The sequence below is a fragment of the Ricinus communis genome, chromosome 3 (assembly GCF_019578655.1).
Source record: "Ricinus communis isolate WT05 ecotype wild-type chromosome 3, ASM1957865v1, whole genome shotgun sequence".
Taxonomy (NCBI): domain Eukaryota; kingdom Viridiplantae; phylum Streptophyta; class Magnoliopsida; order Malpighiales; family Euphorbiaceae; genus Ricinus; species Ricinus communis.
Window position 1 is genome coordinate 32,382,683 of NC_063258.1, and position 21,455 is coordinate 32,404,137.

A 21,455-nucleotide genomic window follows, 5' to 3' on the forward strand; every position below is an offset into this window, starting at 1 on the left:
ACAATTTAATCCTCTTTCTTTCTAACTTTCCAATTTAGTCCAAAATCATTACTTTTCAATTAAATCAGTATGTAACTAAATAATTTATTTATCTACCACATAATATAATAAAATAGATCATACATAATCATGATACAAATGACATATTTAATGACATGCTAATGAATATTAATTATTAATAAAAAAGAAATAAATAAATTTGGTTGTGACAATTCCTACCCACTTAGAAAATTTCGTTCTCGAAATTAACTAATCGCCAACAGACATGCCAAATAAGCTCGGGTATTTATCCATCATATGCTTCTCTACTTCTCAAGTTGCTTCCTTAGATGAATGTTGACTGCATTTCACCTTTACCATAAGAATTTTCTTGTTTCTTAATTTTCTAACCTGTCGGTCTAATATCTGAATCGGTTCTTCAACATATGTGAGTTTCTCAGAAACTTCAATTTATGGTATCTTGATAACATGGCTAGGATCAGATCGATATCGTCGAAGCATAGAAACATGGAAAACATTATGTACTTGAGCTAACTCTGGGGGTAATGCAAGTCTATAGGCTAAAGGACCAACCCGCTCTAAAATCTCATACGACCCGATATATCGAGGACTTAGTTTACCTTGCTTATCAAATCGAAGGATACCCCTCCATGGTAATACTCTCAAGAAAACCTTATCCCCAACTTCATACTCAATTTCCCTTCTGTGTTTATCTGCATAGCTTTTCTGTCTATCTTGTGCGGCCTTAATACACTGCTTCGCAACTTGTATCTTGTTTACTGTTTCTTGAATAATTTTAGGACCTTCCAATTGTCTCAACCCTTCTACATCCCAACATATAGGGCTTCTACATTTTCTCCTATATAATGCCTCGTATGGTGGCATACCAATACTAGAATGAAAACTATTATTATAAGCAAATTCCATAAGTGGTACCTGTTCATCCCAATTTCCGCTATACTCTAATGCACAAGCCCATAACATGTCTTCAAAAGTTTGAATGGTTCTCTCAGATTTTCCATCTGTTTGAGGATGAAAAGCAGTACTGAAATGCAATTTAGTTCCCATTGCCACTTGTAAGCTCTTCCAGAAATGAGATGTAAACCGAGGATCCCTGTCTGAAACAATGGAGCTAGGTACACCATGCAACCTAACAATTTCTTTCACATACAAGTTGGTTAGCTTATCCAATGAATCATTCTGTTGAATAGGTAAAAAGTGTGCTGATTTTGTTAACCTGTCAACTATTACCCAAATAGCATCATTTCTCCTAAAAGTGCGAGGCAAACCAATAACAAAGTCCATAGTAATTCTTTTCCATTTCCACTCAGGTATAATTAAAGATTGTAATTTACCTGCAGGTGATTGATGTTCTGCTTTCACTTGTTGACAAGTTAGGCATTTAGCTACATATTCTGCAACTTCCCTCTTCATGCCTGACCACCAATAATGTGGCTTCAAATTGTTATATATTTTTGTACTCCCTGGGTGCATTGAATAAGGAGAATTGTGAGCCTCCCAAAGAATCTTTTATTTCAATGAGGCTACATTAGGCACATATACTCTGGTTTTCATAACCCACATTCCATCATCTCGCTCGATTAGTTCATTTGTCTTACCATCTTGCATCTTCTTCTGTAACTTCTTTAAGTATGCATCACTACCTTGTGCATGTTTGATATCATCTAGTATTTGGGGACTAGTCTTCATTGTAGTCAATAATACCCCATTCTTTATAGAAAAATGCATATCCATAGCTCTTAGCGAAATTAAGGAACTCATCTGATATGAAATCATACCTGCAACCCTTTCCAAAGTCTTCCTACTAAGTGCATCTGCCACAACATTGGCTTTTCCTGGGTGATAATCAATGGTACAATCATAATCCTTCAACAATTCCATCCATCTTCGTTGCCTGAGGTTTAACTCTTTCTGTGTAGGTATGTACTTTAAGCTTTTGTGGTCAGTGAATATTCGAAATGTCTCTCCATAAAGATAATGTCTCCAAGTTTTCAAAGCATGTATAATTGTAGCCAATTCTAAATCATGTGTAGGATAATTTTGTTCATGAGGTCTAAGTTGTCTAGAAGCATAAGCAATAACCCTTCCATTCTGCATCAATACACAACCCAAACCATTAAGTGAAGCATCTGTATATACTACATATTCCCCTCCTTGTATAGGTAATGTAAGTATAGGTGCTGTAATCAATCTATTTTTTAACTCCTCAAAACTAGCTTGACATTTATCATTCCACTGAAAAGTCACTTGTTTCTTCAACAGTTTAGTCAATGGCTTTGCTAAAATGGAGAAGTTCTTCACGAATCTTCTATAGTACCCAGCCAATCCCAGAAAACTACGAACTTCTGAAATATTTCTTGGTGATTCCCACTCCTGAATAGCCTTCACCTTAGATGGGTTCTGTTGAACACCTTGTGCAGATATAATATGTCCTAAGAATGCAATGTTATTCATCCAGAACTCACATTTACTGAACTTACCATATAACTGCTTTTCTCTTAAAGTTTGTAATACTGTTCTTAAATGATGTTCATGCTCTTCAAAATTACTGGAGTATATCAGAATATCATCAATGAAGACTATCACAAATTGATCAAGATACGGTTGAAAAATATTATTCATCAAAGACATGAATGCTGCAGGTGCATTGGTCAAACCAAATGGCATAACAATAAACTCATAATGACCATATCGTGTCCGAAATGCCGTTTTAGGTATAGAAGTCTCTCTAATCTTTAATTGCCAATACCCAGATCTCAAATCAATTTTGGAGAATACAACTGCCCCTCTGAGTTGATCAAGCAAATCATCAATGCGAGGTAAAGGATATTTGTTCTTGATAGTAACTTGGTTCAACCTCCTATAATCAATGCAAAGTCTCATACTTCCATCCTTTTTCTTCACAAATAATACTGGAGCTCCCCACGATGATATACTAGGTCGAATATAACCTTTCTCCAATAAATCCTCAAGTTGCTTTTTCAATTCCTGCAATTCTGCTGGTGCCATTCTGTAAGGTGCTATAGAAATAGGAGCAACTCCTGGAATAGTTTCAATTTCAAAATCCACTTTTCTTTGAGGTGGCAATCCAGGTAATTCTTCTAGAAATACATTTGGGAATTCTTTGACTATTAGTACCTCTGAAACCCCTGGACTAACAATTCCAGTGTCTACCACATTCACAAGATAAGCATCACACCTAAATTTTATTAAATGAAAAGCAGTAGCAGCAGAAATCAAATATGTAGGCACAATTTTTCTGTCACCTGTGAACACTGTTTTTATTTCCCCATCTATAACCATTTTTACTTCCTTCGTTAAACAATCAACTATGACATGATTTCTAGATAACCAATCCATTCCCAATATCACATCAAAATCTCGCAAATTGATCACAATTAGGTCTACTGACATATTTGTACCACAAATCATCACAGAACAAGCCCGAACTATAATATTTACCATTATTACTCCTCCAGCAGGCATCGAAACACAAATATCATGTCCTAAAGATTCAATGGCACAATGCATTTTCAATGCAAAATCACATGAAATGAATGAACATGTAGATCCAGGGTTAACTAACACATATGCATCATGCCTACAAATAGGAATTATACCAGTTATTATTTCTGGAGAAGTAGTTGCTTCCTGCCTCGTAACAGCATACACTCTTGCCTGCGGTAAGGATTGGTTCGCATCTTCAATATGGACATATGCTGCTGTAGCTGTACTTCTACCTCCCCTACCTCTTCCACGACCAGTCGTTGTAGGTACTACATTATCCCCAACACTACTTTGTCCTCCTGAATGGTAGGTACTCGATGCTCCTCTGCCTACTATACACTCATTGGCATAATGCCCAGGTTTTCCACATCTATAACAAACCTGCACTCTCGGTCCTCAACACTCTCCTGAATGGGTCCTTCCACAAGTGCCACAAACAGGTCTATATCCTCTACCAGTAAATCCAGAATTACCTCGCATGTTCACTGATCCACCACTTCTACCCAAAGTTATACTACTCGGCCCTCTAAATTGATAACTACCCCTTCCTCTAAAACCTCCTCGCTGACTTCCTGATCCTCCCCTAGGTATAAATGAGGCACCTCTAGAGAAAGATGGAGTAAATGTCCCAATTATCTTCTTTTTCTTTGCTTCTAATATATTTCTTTCTAAGAATAATTCTTCTGCTCTTGTTGCAGCTTCCAATAAAGCAATAAAGGTAGGTGGTTGCACTGCCAACTTTTCATGTATCTCCAATCTCAAACCCCTCTCAAATCTATTTCTCTTCAGTTCATCAGTTGCCACTTCCTCTGGTGCATACCTAGATAACCTTGTAAATTGTAATTCATAGTCGGCAACAGACATCTCATTTTGTTTCAATTCAAGGAATTCAAGTTTCTTCATCTCTTGATATATTGGTGGCATATACTTCATCTTGAACTCCTTTAAGAATTATTCCCATGTCATTGTCAATGGTTGTGTCTGGCTACCTAGGACTGTCTCCCACCAATTTCTAGCATCTTTAAGAAATAATGAGGTTGCATACCTCACTTTCATTTGGGTTGTCGGTTGGGTATTAAATTGTGTAAACACACCTTTAACAGACTTTAGCCATTCCTCCGCTACAATTGGATCAATTGTCCCCTCAAACTCTTTCCCGCCATGCTTTCTTAACTTTCCAAAGTTTGCATCCAATGCAGGTACGTTTAGTGGAGGTGGTGGCTGTTGTTGAGCTAATCTTCTTAACTCTTTAGCTATTTGCTGAGCATACCCTTCAGCTCTTCCTTGTGACTGTTCATTTTCATGCATCTGTTCTTGTTCAATATGATGTGCATGAACTGACTCATGTGAACCTACTGGGCCAGTGGAGTGCTCATCCATGCCTATATCATTAATAAACTTCACAACAATAAATGGTTGTGCATAATTACTATATGCTTGCATGTTATGCTCTTAATCCCCTCTATTCCCATCAATTCAATCACACAAGCAATTAACACATTGGAACATATTAAAAATTCCAACTCACTTTAACATATCACAACACATACACACCTTCATATAACATAACATAAACACAAATATAAGTACTCAAACTTATGTCCCAATGGTCTAATCCCCGCTCTGATATCAAAAATTGTCACACCCCAACTCAAACATCCAATTGAATAGCAATATATATATATATATATATATATATATATATATATATATATATATATATATTTAACTTCATAAACATAATTTACTACTTAGTTACAATATACATTCATACAATCTAAGTGACAAGACATACTTAATATATATAAGAAATATTCATACATTATTTTAATTCACATAAGTTTCCAAAATGCCCCAATGCTTTAGATAACTCCTCTAGCCCACCTGATAATATTGACTGATGCAAAAAGAGCAATGCACAGCTAAGGCTATCTACAACTGCACTAACCTGAAAAAAAAATTTTGCTAAGGAATGAGCTAGCTACTCAATAAGCATTTAATTTACTAAACTATATCATATTAGGCTAGAATTATCAAGTCTTTATCAATACAGAAAATTATACCAATACTTAACTAACAATCACAAAATCAACCATTTCAATTATTCTCATAAACAAATAATTTCATCTCACATAATGCAAATAATCTCAAACTCAACCAAGTCAAATAATTCAATTCCACATTATTTCTATCAAATTAGGATCAGATGACTCATCCTTACATTTCCTCACATTTTTAAATTTCAGTAACCACTTGACAAGACTATCCGCCCGGCTCAGTCTTGCCATCTCACATACTCGGGTAGCTATCCGCCCGGCTCAGCTTTCCCGATCACACAATATCAATACAAGAGTCATCAATCCTTAATCACAATCATTTCACTTCACAACACATCACAATCAATTCACTTTACAACAAACCAAAAACATAACTAATATCAACTCAGTCAACCAAGAAATTATCAAGTAATCAAACAGCAGTTCCTACTGAATATACACAAAGTTTAGTCTATTAAATACTTACCAAAATTTATAGGATAACAAAGTAATCCTATTCTTTTTCTCTTACCACTTCCTTTCCTTTGGATGAACCTATTCACATATTCAATACAAATATAATTCAATCACAAGACATAAATATACATATCTTTACTATCCATAAAATATCATATTTCAACAAATAACATATAGTCTAGATATTAATATGATGCATGAGATGAATGACAACAAATCAACATATTTGTTGATGAAGGCAGCTTGTAGGTACTGAATTAGAAATTACACCAAAACTTATGTACAATTAATAAAAATCTCATATTTTCCAGAATTATACTTCTATTTTTATAGAAACCATAGCAGAAAGAATCACTTCAAAATCATTAGTATAGAAATAGTTATGGTATTTTCTATACAGCTGCTCCAATTTCCATCTAAACAAAACAGCAAAAAGTTTCCTATTAAATGACTAACCAAACGAATAAATTTTCTGATGAAACTTTCCAGATATAAAGTTAACATTCTAAAGTTTCTATAGACACTAATTTTACTCAATTTGGACTTCTCTAGCTCAAGTTGTGAAACACAAAATTATCAACAAATTTCTGAATCCTAAGTCCGATTTCTGCTTAAAACAGTTTCAAGCAGGCCATATTAAGTTCAACATATCTCACGTTATACTCAACCAAAAATTATAAAAGTTTGCAGACATATACTAGATATATAAATGAACAACTTTCATGTTTAACTCTCTGCTTGGTTCAGCCTCTAAATGCCTTAAAATATCAGCACAAAAACCAGGTCACCTGCTGAACCATAAACAGAGCAGCAGCAATTCGAACCTCATAAGTTCTTACTCATTCAACGATCTGCAAAACCATTTTACAGAGATATTCTTGGAAATATACCTACAACTTTCATGTTTAAAAATTTTCGAGATAAAGCCTCTAAGGTCACGAAATCAGAGGTGAAAAATCTGCCCAGAAATTTCAGTTTCAAGATCACAAGTAATAGCATGTTCACTCTTGATTAAACAATTCCAAAACACATAATCATCAACAATTTCATATCATTAATCCTAATTTACAGTAAAATCAAGCAACTAAAATTACTCACCTTTGTTTCCCTTGATTAAAAAAGCCCAAATCTTTCAAGCTTAAAAGAAGAATTTGATTTTCACTTACTAAAAGTTTGTAGAGTTTGATTTGGAAAATCAAGGTTGAAGAAGAAAATGAGAAGAATGAGAGAGACAAAGAAGAAGAGAAAATAGGAAAGCATGCGTAGAAATGAACAAATGAAAGAGGTGGTATATTGGTGTAAAAATAGGCAATTTTACAATTTAATCCTCTTTCTTTCTAACTTTCCAATTTAGTCCAAAATCATTACTTTTCAATTAAATCAGTATGTAACTAAATAATTTATTTATCTACCACATAATATAATAAAATAGATCATACATAATCATGATGCAAATGACATATTTAATGACATGCTAATGAATATTAATTATTAATAAAAAAGAAATAAATAAATTTGGTTGTGACAATTCCTACCCACTTAGAAAATTTCGTTCTCGAAATTAACTAATCGCCAACAGACATGCCAAATAAGCTCGGGTATTTATCCATCATATGCTTCTCTACTTCTCAAGTTGCTTCCTTAGATGAATGTTGACTGCATTTCACCTTTACCATAATAAAATAAAATAGATCATACATAATCATGATGGAAATGACATATTTAATGACATGCTAATGAATATTAATTATTAATAAAAAAAATAAATAAATTTGGTTGTGACAAGGAGGGTTGCTCCTTTTCCCTCATTTCTGGCCTATGATGATTAGAGTGGCTGAGGCCTTGTCTAACAGTCAAAGACTGTTGGTCCTTACTAACAGTCTTTGACTGTTGAATATTACTAACTTTCTTTGGTTCTGATGTATGCACAGTAGTATCCTCAACACTCCCCCTCAAGATGGGTTCAAATAAGTTGATAGAACCCATCTTGCTGAGGAGCCTTTGGTGACTTGCTTTGTCTAGGGCCTTTGTGAAGATATCTGCCAGCTGTTCGTGGCTTCTGACGAATGGAGTTGCAATTTCTCCTGTTTAGACTTTCTCCCTTATGAAGTGACAGTCAACTTCAATATGTTTGGTCCTTTCGTGAAAGATAGGGTTCAATGCGATGTGTCTGGCTGCCTGGTTATCACAGTACATTTCCATCGGACCTTTGCCTTTAATCCCCATGTCAAACAGTACTTGCTTAATCCAAATAAGCTCGCTAGTTATCGATGCCATGGCACGATACTCGGCTTCGGCACTGGACCTTGCGGTTACAAATTGCTTTTTGCTCTTCCAAGTCACTAGGTTTCCCCCTACGAATGTACAGTATCCTGAAGTTGACTTTCTATCATAACTTCCTACCCAATCTGCATCAGAGAAACCTGTAATAGTGTTAGCATTATTATTTTTCATCCAAATACCTTGACCTGGAGAACCCTTAAGATATCTGAGGATTCTATCGATGGCGTCCAGATGACAGGAGCGAGGGGCATGCATAAACTGGCTCACCATACTTACAGCATAGGAGATATCAGGTCTAGTGAAAGTTAAATATATCAGTTTTCCTACTAGACGCTGATAGCTTCCTATGTTATCTATAGGTTCCCCATCTTCCAAATTTAGTTTGGTTTTAGTCTCCATTGGAGTATTTGCCGGTTTTACTCCTAATTTTCCTATTTCTTTTAATAGGTCAAGAGTATATTTCCTTTGGGACATAAATAAGCCTTTATGAGATTTTATAATTTTTATCCCTAGAAAGTATGATAATTGTCCTAGATCTTTGATATCAAATTCTCTTTTAAATTTTAGCTTTACTTCTTCAATTTCTTTATTATTATTACCAGTTATGATTATGTCGTCAACATACACAAGAATAATAATGGTGGATGTGTGTGTGTGTTTGGCAAACATAGACGAATCTGAAGCACATTTATGAAAATTAATTTTTAACAAGAAATGACTTAGCTTGGCATACCATGCTCTTGGGGATTGCTTTAATCCATAGATAGCCTTTTCTAGCTTACATACCAGAGAATGGTTTAAGGAATCCTTGTGTTCTGGAGGAAGAGTCATGTAGACTTCTTCATCTAAAGACCCTTGGAGAAAGGCGTTCTTTACGTCCATTTGGAACAAGTGCCAACCTGAATTAATAGCAACAGATAATAATATGCGAATCGTACTCATTTTTGCTACAGGAGCAAAGGTTTTTTGGTATTCTACGCCATAGGTCTGAGTAAATCCTTTGGCAACTAACATGGCCTTGTATCTTTCGATGGTGCCATCGCATTTATACTTAATCTTATACACCCATTTACACCCTACAGTTTTTTTATTTTAAGGCAATGTGATAATGTTCCAGGTGTCATTTTTTTCTAATGCCTGTAGCTCTTCCTTCATGGCTTTACACCAATTGAGATTAGTGTTAGCTTCGTAGAAGGAAGAGGGCTCAGTGTGTGTGGTGAGATTTGCTAGGAAAGCCTTGTACTGATTTGATACATAAGTATAATTAATGAAGTGTTGGATTGGATACGACACCTTATGGGACAAATAGTCCTTTAACCTGGTAGGAGGTCTAATTAACCGACAGGATCGTCGTAAGGCAATTGCTTCTCCTTGTGGCACATTCTCTCCCCCTGAAGGAGTTGCCTCAGCAGTGAGATCTGCTTGAGGTGTAGAGTCTCCCCCGAAAGGAGATGCCCCTGTGGTATCCTCGTAGATGGGCTCACGATCAGACACAGTGTCGTGGAGAGTGCTGTCAAAAAAGGAAGTGTTATCCGGAAATAATGTAGTGGAGGGTGCAGGAGGGAGAAGAGAAGCGAAGTAGGGGGAACATTCATCAAATGATACATCGCGAGAGATATAAGACTTGTGGCTGGAGGGATCGTAACATTTGTACCCTTTCTTTTCAGAGGAGTACCCGAAAAAAACAGTCTTGACAGAACTGCTGTCAAGTTTATGATGACGCCTAATGTGGACAAAAGCTGTACATCAAAAAATGCGAATGTGGTCTAAGTCTAATTTTCTACCTTTAAGAATTTCTAGCGGACTGCGATTTTTGAGTCTAGGGCTAGGTAATCGGTTGATGAGGTATGCAGCGGTGAGGAGGGCCTCAGACCAAAAAATTTTGGGAACATGGTTTTGAAAAAGCAAAGATCGAGTGACTTCAAGAAGATGACGATTTTTGCATTCAGAGACCCCATTTTGTTCCGGAGTATGAATACAAGTGGTTTGGTGTAAAATTCTGTGAGTGGAGAAAAAATCTGAAAATTTTTGTTTACATATTCAGTGCCATTAGCTGAGCGAAAAATTTTAATTTTGGCTTTGTACTGGGTTTGAATAAAATGACAAAAATTTTGAAAGCAGGTAAAAACTTCATTTTTGCCCTTGAGTAAATACACTCAAGTAGTACGAGAGTAGTCATCGATGAAGGTGACAAAATAACGAAAATGATTGTATGAAGTGACGGGGGCGGGTCCCCAAACGTCGGAATGAATTAAGTCAAACATGTTTTGAGAGACAGTTAAAGATACAGGATAAGGTAATCTAGTGTGTTTAGCAAATTTGCAAATATCACAACAAGTAGAGTTCATTTTTAAACAAAATAACTGATGTAAGACTCTATTGGATGGATGACCAAAACGTCTATGTAGCAACATTTGTTGACTAACAGGGTTGGTCGAGACAAAACACTGGTTAGGGGGGTGGTAAGATAATACAGGCCATGTTCAAACCGACCCTCACCAATCATCTTCCTTGTAGTGCGATCCTGAAACAACACTTCAGAAGGTGAGAAAATAACATTACAATTAAAAGTCTTAGTAATTTTGCCAACATATAATAGATTAGATTTAAACTCAGGCAATAAAAGAATATTAGGAATATTTTTATGCAAGATTTGAGAGGATCCAAAGCCAGAAATTTTAGCTTCATTGCCGTTGGCAACAGTCACATGTTGAGAATAGGAAGGAACAAAATTGTGTAATTTTGTTGCATCCCAAGTCATATGATCCGTGGCTACGGAGTCAATAATCCAATTTTGAGAAGCATTTAATGGTATATAATTTTTAGAAACCGAACCTGACCCACGGGTTTGCTGAAGCTGAACAATTGACTGAAGTTGATCAATTAGGTCTCTAAGTTAGATTGTTCAATAGGACTCGAGCGAAGGTCAGATTCGGACCGAGTATGTTGAGCTGAATGAGCCTGATCAGGGTCATTATTTTCGGGTCGGGTCGGGTAATAGCCGGTTCGGGTCGGTTCAAATGATCCGGGTTGGGTCGGTTCACTGTTTCCGGGTCGGGTCGGGTCGGGTCGATGTAGGTTAAAAGACACCAACCCGTTACTCTCACAACCCGACTCCCTTATTTCATTATTTCTAGGGTTCATGACCCCAAGGCCGCCGAACCTCTTCTTTTTTTCTCCGCTCCTTCCCACTCTCACGAAACTTGGTCAAGACGGGATGGAGGTGCTAGCAGCGGTCTTGAGCATACCCCTGCCTTCCGCAGTGGTCACACCTCTCGATGCTTGCGGGTGCTCCTCTCGCTCGACTGGTCTCTCGAAGCTGTGAAGGATTGGCGAGGTAAGCTCTGTTTTTCGAGCTGTCAACGCCACTCGATCTAGCCATGGTTGCTCATCTGGTCTCCTCCTGCTGGATGGTGGCTATGACAGCATCTATTGGAGAGAGTTGGCTTGACAGAAGGATTTGTGAACGGATGGCTTCATAACTTATGTCCAACCCGCCAAGGTATGTGTAAACAAGGTCTTGTTGAGCTCTTTTCCTTAGTTCTTCTGGATCAGTCGTCGGTGGAAGGTAGCTTTGCAATTCCTTCCATTTGGTAAGGATTTCTGTTGCGTAGCTTGTGCTTGACTGTGTTCCTTGCTTTATTTTGGCTAATTCCTATTTTAGATTGAAGATGTGAGCGTAGTTTTGCTCATGGCCATAGAGGCCTTTGACTTTGCTCCATATTGCCTGTGAGGATTCTAATAGCATATGCAGACGTGCTATCTGAGGCTCCATTGTGTTAGTGAGCAACGACATGACCAAATGGTCTGTCGTCTGCCACTCCTCAATTGCCTCCAATTCTTCCTTTGATGGTTGTCTTGGATTGGTTGGTTGAGGTCTGCTACGAGTCCCTGTGATGAACCCCAATTTTTTTTTGCCACTGAGGCTAATGTAGACTGATCTCGACCATTCAAAGTAATTTTGGTTGTCTTTTAACACAATGTTGGTCAGTTTTGTAATATCTGTGTGAGACATGGCAGAAGAAATTATTCCTGTGTTGGTTTGATTTTTGGTAAGGGAAGACAGGATTAAACCTGCTCTGATACCATGTGAAAGTTTGTAAGTTGTTGGATTTATTGATATGTGATGCTATACATAAGTATTCTGAGATTACATGAAGATTAGGAGTCCTGTTATATACATGTTGAGCTTGCAACGGTCCTATTGCTATTACAACGTTCTGTTTTAGCTAGGGGAAGGTAGAAGTGACCCTTCTTTCCTAGGGGAGGAGGGTTGCTCCTTTTCCCTCATTTCTGGCCTATGATGATTAGAGGGGCTGAGGCCTTGTCCAACAGTCAAATACTATTGGTCCTTACTAACAGTCTTTGACTGTTAAATATTGCTAACTTTCTTTGGTTCTGATGTATGCACAACAGTATCCTCAACAGAATCACGTTATTTTTAATTATTTGCACTTTTAGTTTTAAAGGTTAAAATATTAAGAATGATCTGCAATCATTGATAATAATAATAATAATAATAATAATAATAATAATAATAATAATAATAATAATAATAAAGTATTGTTTCCCACTTGCATAAAGTTTATTTATACACTGTGTATTACTCACTCACATATATTTATTAGTATTATAAATTTTATCTTATAATCTCTATAAAATAATTATGTAAAATAATATCTGATATTTTAAGTTTTCCTTAATCTTTTTAGAATTATAAGTAATAAGAGAAAATCTAAATCTAAAACTTCATTAATTGAAACCTCAAAACAGTAAAGATTTCAGCTCATCTATTTATTGTATAACAGTTGAAACAATTCGATGTGATTACGAACAGCTTTCGTAGCTCAGTTGGTTAGAGCACCCGTTTAGTAAGCGGGAGGTCTTGAGTTCGACTCTCAACGAAAGCAGCTAACCTAGTTTCCTTACTAGTCGATACGACGTCGCTTTTTTATTTCTTTTAAAATTTTTAACTCCTAGTCCCTTGAATATAATAGAACGACGTGAATTTTTCTGTTACTTGACTGACGTAAAACGACGGCGTTGAGGTTTAAACGAGCAATGGGAGGAAGCTCCACAGCTTTCTACAACATTCCCCTTGCCTCTTCTCCAAGCTTTGATGACGATTTACATACACACACTCCTTTCTCTTTCTCCGTATAATTCGAATCACAAGAAAAATTAGAAGTCTGTCTGTGGTCTCTTTGTAAATATAATTGCAAGAAGAATGGCATCAAGGAGGTTTACGAAGTCTGCTTTTGCAGCCATGAAATCGTCTTCTTTAAGAAGAGCACCTCTGTCACATGCTACTCGCGCAACCTCTGCTTCTTCTTCTTCTTCTTTTCCTGATAACCTCTTTGGTAATTCTGCAAATGCTCAATTTTTTAGTAGAGCTTCAATCAACGGCAATGTTGTTTTCCCCACAGCCACATTCACTCGCGCCTTTCACTCTTCTTCTCCACGTTTCTCCACTTCAGCTACCTCTTCACAGGTAACTTGTTTAATTAAGTTTTGTATTTTCATTCGAGTTGAGCTTATTTGTTTGATTTTAGTGATTTCTGGATTCATCAATTTAACTTTTATCAGAAACTTTTTTCGGTTATTTGATTCAAGGTCTGCTAGATTTTACTTATTTTTTATTATATAATTTTTTCTGTTTCGAAATATAGGTTGGTGCCTTAGTTATTTATTATAATTAGAATTATTTTCTTACTGAATTCTTTGAATATTCAGTGGAAAGTAGTTGGAGTACAGAAACGATCATCATTTGATTAATAGGCTTTATTTGTTTACATTTTATGCTTCTTTTTATGTATTCCTATTTTATGGTTTTGTAATTTTAGGCTAATCCATCGGAGTACACTGAGATGGCATGGGAGGGAATTGTTGGTGCTGTTGATGCAGCACGAGCTAGCAAGCAACAAGTGGTGGAGACCGAACATTTAATGAAATCTCTTTTGGAGCAAAAAGATGGATTGGCTAGGAGAATATTCACGAAGGCCGGGGTTGACAATACATCAGTTTTGCAGGCTACTGATGACTTTATTTCCCACCAACCAAAGGTGCTTGCCACTATACTTGCATCATTATACATTTGCGCTCACATATGCTGTGCGCTTGCAAAGACACGTATATATACATAAGTCCTTCTTCTTATCGCAGGTGGTGGGTGACACCAGTGGCCCTATAATGGGTTCATATCTTGGTGTTTTGTTGGACAATGCTCGAAAGCATAAGAAAGAAATGGGAGATGATTTTGTGTCAGTTGAGCATTTCGTTTTATCATTCCATTTGGATAAAAGATTTGGACAACAGTTACTAAAGAGCCTCCAACTCAGTGAGAAGGATTTGAAGGATGCTATCCAAGCTGTACGTGGAAGCCAAAGAGTAATTGATCAAAGTATGAATTCATACTTCTTTTAATGCTTAAGATACTGTATCTTATGATTATAATATAAAATGTACAAAAAAAAACTAATTGCACAGAAGAGCATATGAAAAAAACCATAGAAAGTGTAAAAGCATGAAGTTGCCTTCAGTGTCAAATTAAATATTTTAGGCTCCTTGAGAGTGTATCTTGCTCTTTCTGCTGTATGAAAGACATGTCATATCTGATCCAGGGGTATGCTGCCATTCCTCCCTCCAGTGCACCGGCCCTGCCTCCCTCTTTTAATGATTTAAATTTGTTCTAGAACAAATCTAGTTAGTATCTGACCTATATTATTGCTGTTCTATCAATGTACACAGATCCTGAAGGAAAGTACGAGGCATTGGACAAATATGGGAATGACTTAACTGAGCTTGCTAGGCGTGGCAAACTTGACCCTGTTATAGGTCGAGATGATGAAATTCGACGGTGTATCCAGATACTGTCTAGGAGAACCAAAAATAACCCCGTTATTATTGGGGAGCCTGGTGTGGGAAAAACTGCAATTGCTGAGGGGTATGTTTACTATTGAGGAGTTTAAACTGCATCCTGACCCTTGACATGAAGTTTTTGGCGGCTTATTTTTCATAATCAGCAAACACTGTGCAAAAGATTTTGCTAGGTTCGTTTAAATGAAAGGGTATCTCACTATCTCTAGTTCTCTACCAGGACTACCACACATATGATTGATCCTACCTAATGGAGTTAAAAGAACAATGATGAAAAAGAAAAAATCAAGGAGACTTTACCCCTTTTTTATATCAATCTGGAATACACAAAATAAGCATTTCTTTTAAAGAAAACAAACATCATTTATGATTACAAATATGTTTCTGGGCCATTTCATTCTCATTTAATATGCTTTATCTGTCCAGAATTTGCAATCAACTTATAAATAAACTGAAAATCAAAAGTTCCATTCTTCGTCCAAATATATGACCAGCTTTGTGCATTTACTTAAGCAGAAACTGGGATCTATCATAGTGATTTCCAAGTATATTCTATTGGCATTCAGAAGGTTCATTACTACAATTTAGTGATGGCACCTGCTGCTACTGATTCACTAGCTTACTGAATGTGTCTGAATTTAGAATTACCTTTCATGTTGAGCTAGTCCTGGGATATGCGGAGTCTTCTAGAATTATATCTAAATATCATGTTTCTTTTGTGGGGCTCTTTTAACTGAAAATCGTGTATTTTCTTGTAGCTTGGCCCAAAGGATTGTGCGCGGTGATGTGCCAGAACCATTGCTAAACCGGAAGGTTTGTATTTGTCATCAGTCATGTACTTATCTTCAGAATATGATTTTAAGATAGTTGATCATACAAGCTGGATTAGTACATTAATTTACATTTCTAAATGCTTTCAATCTTGAAGTGGATACCTAACATGTTTGTATTGTCTGCTAACATGGAATTAGTGTAAATTAAGATTTTTGAGATATGCCATTAATATTTTTTATTGATTCCCCTATATTTTTGCACAAACCTTTTTTCCTCTCATACTTCAGTTTTGTGGTTTTAAAATTTTTAACTTTTCTTGGAAGACCAGCTAATCTCCCTAGACATGGGTTCTTTGGTTGCTGGAGCCAAGTATCGTGGTGATTTTGAGGAAAGGTTAAAAGCTGTATTGAAGGAAGTGACTGCTTCGAATGGGCAAATCATTTTATTCATTGATGAGATCCATACAGTTGTTGGTGCAGGTTGTGTTCAACTTCAGCTTATTGTTTTTCGTAGTTAATTACTTGTTTCCCATCCATGAAATGATGAACAATTACATGAATGAATTATTAGAAATTGTGGCTGTATAAGCTTCCAATACGAGTGCAGTGCTCAAGTGTTCAGTTGATGGACAAGTGCTTGAATCCAATCTGCAATTTAGTGCCATATCATAGCAATTCTGAAATTTATAAATTGTTGACGTTAACTGCTGTTAATCATTAGGAGCTACAACTGGAGCAATGGATGCTGGGAACTTGTTGAAACCAATGCTTGGCCGAGGTGAGCTCCGATGCATAGGAGCAACTACATTAAATGAATACAGAAAATACATTGAGAAGGATCCAGCACTTGAGCGTAGATTTCAACAAGTTTTTTGTGATCAACCATCCGTTGAAGACACAATATCCATTCTTCGTGGGTTGCGTGAGCGCTATGAGCTACATCATGGTGTTAAAATATCAGACAGTGCCCTTGTTTCTGCAGCAATTCTTGCAGACAGATACATCACAGAACGTTTTTTGCCTGACAAAGGTAAATAATACACTAATTTTCAATCCTGTGCGTGATAGATGATATGAGATTTGTGCTTTGGAGGCGCTTAGCCATGCCTAGAAGAAACTAATTATTCAGCTATGACCAAATGCAATCATATTCATATGTTTTTAAGGACTTAATTTTGCATCTTTAAGACTAATCATATTACTTCTACTATTGCATTTAGAAATGGAGATTTTCCACTCAACCAAAAAAATCCGACCTTGAACCCCTTAACGACCTCTTTGAACCTGACTCAAATATGAAACAGCTAACCAAATTGAGGCAGATGTTACATCAGTAACCGTACCAAACCAAACCAAACCTGCATCGTGATCTATTTTTTAATAAATTTTGAAATGTAAATTTAATATATATTTTTAGCCATATGTGATTATGGAATGGAAAGAAAAAGGTAAAAACATAATATAAGAAACATAATTTAATTTTGTTTCAATGTGAGTGCTGCTTTGAAGTTCCCAAGTAGCTAGCCCTTTTCAGCTATTGATCTCATTGATGTAGCTGCTGCAAAGCTGAAAATGGATGACAAATTTGAGTTACTTTTCTAATAAATTTAAAAATGTAAGTTAAATGTTAAAATATTATTTAATCTATAACTGGTTAAACTATATCATTTTTAAATTTAAGCTCTAATAATTATTTTTAGACTATTTACTTTATATTGTTTGTTATCCATGTATGACTATAAAACACAAAGCAAAGGTAAAAGATAATTAAAGAACCATAATTTATTTTGCTTCAATCTGAGTGCTGCTTTGAAGTTCCTAATTAGCTAGCCCTTTTCAGCTATTGATCTCGTTGATGAAGCTGCTGCAAAGCTAAAAATGGAGATTACTTCTAAGCCTACAGAATTGGATGAAATAGACAGGGCTGTTTTAAAGCTAGAGATGGAGAAATTGTCTCTGAAAAATGACACTGATAAAGCATCCAAAGAGAGGCTAAGCAAGCTTGAAAATGATCTGAACGAACTTAAACAAAAACAAAAGGAACTAAATGAACAATGGGATCGTGAGAAGGCTCTCATGACTAGGATACGATCAATCAAAGAAGAGGTAATATTTGGCTTGTTAAGCATGTATTGATGTCGTGTTGTCCTGGTATGTTCTCTGAAATTTGTCGACGAACCTGTCTTTGTTGCTTCTAGATTGATAGAGTCAACTTAGAGATGGAAGCTGCAGAGCGGGACTATAACTTGAATCGTGCTGCTGAGCTCAAGTATGGAACTCTAATGTCCCTTCAGCGCCAGTTAGAAGAGGCTGAGAAAAACCTTGCTGACTTTCGGGAGTCTGGAAAATCTATGCTTAGAGAAGAGGTCACTGATCTTGATATTGCTGAAATTGTAAGCAAATGGACTGGTATACCTGTATCAAACCTTCAACAGTCGGAGCGGGAGAAGCTAGTCTTTCTAGAAGATGTGCTCCACAAGAGAGTGGTTGGTCAAGATATGGCAGTAAAATCAGTGGCTGATGCAATTCGACGCTCCAGGGCAGGATTGTCAGACCCAAATCGACCAATAGCTAGCTTCATGTTCATGGGGCCTACTGGTGTTGGCAAAACCGAGCTTGCAAAGGCTTTAGCTGGTTACCTCTTTAACACAGAAAATGCTATGGTAAGGATAGATATGAGCGAGTATATGGAAAAGCATGCTGTTTCACGCTTGGTTGGGGCCCCTCCAGGTTATGTCGGATATGAAGAAGGAGGGCAGCTAACTGAAGTGGTTCGTCGAAGACCATATTCCGTGGTACTGTTTGATGAAATCGAGAAAGCACATCATGATGTCTTCAATATTCTGTTACAATTGTTGGATGATGGGAGGATAACTGATTCTCAAGGGAGGACTGTTAGTTTTACCAACTGCGTAGTGATTATGACTTCAAACATTGGTTCCCATCTTATACTTGAAACTCTTCGTAGTACACAAGACAGCAAGGAAGCTGTTTATGATATAATGAAAAGGCAAGTAGTTGAGCTGGCTAGAAAAACTTTCCGACCAGAATTCATGAATCGGATTGATGAATATATTGTTTTCCAGCCTTTGGATTCCAAAGAAATAAGTAAAATCGTTGAGATACAGGTAATAGCCTTCCCTTGGAATCTTTTCTACTTTTTTATTATTTATTTATATGTTTTCTGGCTAAAGTCTATGCTATGAGTGCATGAATGGATTCATAAACCTGTCATAGCATTGATGGAATCCTAGTGACTTAAGGTCTGTGGATTAAGGTTCAATAGAAAGATGCATAGACTTTGGAGTTATTTAGTCTTATTCCAACTTGTCTACTGTTGCGAACTATTTGTTATGTCTAGAAAAAAGAGAGGGTGAGGAAGGTGGTTGGCTGTGTCTCTAATTGCACTCTTAAGTTGCTGTGTTGAGTGATGCTGTTAGGTGATGAGGTCTAGAATTTGAGATTACCCAGAAAGAAAACCTTTACCATGCCTAGACTTCTTGATCTGTTGCTTGCTTTCAAGCATAATGATTTAGCATTTTATTATCAACGTCCTCATGTTCACACTTGTTGATTTCCTTCTCATGTTTGTCTGCAAATTATTGATTCCTGTGAAGTTTAGTTCGTTTGCATCGGTTTATTTATTTGTTGCTTGTTGCGTGTTTCTTCCTCTTTGGTTCATTACATTTGTAGTTTGTAAAGAGATGAACGGAGCTCATACATCTCTGTGTTTGTTTCTGCAACTTTTTCATTGCCAAGATATGTAAAAGAAAGAATAAGGTTCAATTATTTGCTACCTAATTTTTGCATTTAGTGTTTGGTCTGGTTCTTCCTTAGGTGCTAAATAAATACCTTACTGCTCATTGTAGGATGCCTCTACGGTTCAACTGATAAGTAACTGAATATGCCATATGATATTTCGATTAGGATTTAATGTGTTATTTTTCATTGTTAGATGAACCGAGTGAAAGAGAGGCTGAAGCAAAAGAAAATCGATCTTCATTACACTAAAGAAGCCATCGATCTGTTGGCAACATTGGGCTTTGACCCGAATTTTGGAGCAAGGCCAGTTAAGCGGGTAATACAGCAGTTGGTTGAGAATGAAATTGCAATGGGAGTCTTGAGGGGAGACTTCAAGGATGAGGACTCAATTGCCATTGATGCTGATGTATCGTCGGACCTTCCTCCTCAGAACAGGTTGCGAGTCAGAAAATTAGAGAACAGCTCTCCCATGGAAGCCATGGTTGCTAATGACTAATGTTTTCTTGGGAGTGGTACGTACATAATATGTATGTCCAATAAAAGCTTTGCTTGGGCTTTTTGTGAATACCATAATGCAGTGACAATGATGAGGATGTGCTTTCTTGTATCAAATGTTGGGCAACTCCTAACATGGTCGATTAGGATCATTAACTAAACTTCTGTACGGAGAGTCGCAGCTTTCCATTTGGAAGCTTTTGCAAAGTTTTTGTTAAGGCAACTTTTTCCTTTTTTTTTTTTTCTTTCCTTTTCTTTTGTCCTTTTCCTTTTCGATTTCACTTTTCATAAAGGGACAAAATCAACAAAGCTGCCCAAATTCCCATGTTTAATTGTTCAAGTTACTCCTTTTAACCTAAACGATCATCACATTTGAACTGCGACAATTTAATCCTTTTTCATTTTAGGGAAACAGAAAAGGGATAAGTGGTCTCTTGGTATAAGATGATTCCTGCCAAGCCATAATACCAATCTCACCGTATAAACAATAATTACTTCCACGAGTGACCCATATCTAACCTATTGCATCCCCAAATGCATAGCAATGTGCAAGCGTTCTGATTCATTATGGGCTGTTTGGATTATTGTTGAATATTAAAATGACAGCTTTTTCTTTTAGGTTAAAATATTAATTTTTTTTATAAACTGTTTTTATTAAATATTATCCTTTAGAGTGTCGTAGTTATCGTTAAAGAAAAAGAGTTTTTACGAGGCTTCAATTCTTCATTTGTAGAATCCGGAAAGCTTTCTCTATGTTAAAGAAAATAAATAAAAATAAAAGTAAGAGTAAAAACCTTTTGGCTTCTTTAGACGTCATAAGATATAATTTCCCATATTAGTAATTTGACAAAAGTGGTTCATTTCCAGACAACTTGGGACCTTGGCTCTCTCACAACGAAAGGAAAAAAAGAAAAGAAATCTCAGGTTGTCAACTAGGCATCATAAATCTTCTTCTTCTTCTTCTTCTTCCCCTTAAACTCTAATACTCCAAAAGTTTGGAATTTAATCAGAGACGCTCAATCCAGATTCCTATGTACAATTACTACCCGCATCTTATCTTAGTAAATATTTTAATTGGTATTTAGAAGAAGGTGAGATCAAGGAACATTTTGGAAGACATAATAATATTCACAAATAAATTAAAATAAAATTTGAAACACACGTCAAGTGAAGGAATGGCTAATACACATGATCTTTATTATAGCTTAAACATTCAATATTTATA

The 21,455-nt window shown here is 36.4% G+C and overlaps 1 protein-coding gene and 1 non-coding gene across 2 annotated transcripts; both read left to right on the plus strand.

Annotated features, from left to right (window-relative positions):
* Nucleotides 1–13,160: 13,160 nt before the first annotated feature.
* TRNAT-AGU lies at nt 13,161–13,234 on the plus strand. The gene has a single exon. It is a non-coding gene; the product is annotated as a tRNA-Thr (tRNA).
* Nucleotides 13,235–13,382: 148 nt separating this feature from the next.
* On the plus strand, nt 13,383–20,453 carry LOC8274198 (chaperone protein ClpB4, mitochondrial). The gene is made up of 10 exons (XM_002515394.4): nt 13,383–13,815; nt 14,168–14,386; nt 14,487–14,724; nt 15,072–15,267; nt 15,959–16,013; nt 16,303–16,453; nt 16,695–17,003; nt 17,814–18,079; nt 18,172–19,101; nt 19,929–20,453. Exons 1-10 carry the CDS (start codon nt 13,552–13,554, stop codon nt 20,229–20,231), a joined length of 2,931 nt encoding a protein of 976 aa, XP_002515440.1. The 5' UTR covers nt 13,383–13,551; the 3' UTR covers nt 20,232–20,453.
* The last annotated feature ends 1,002 nt before the right edge of the window (nt 20,454–21,455 follow it).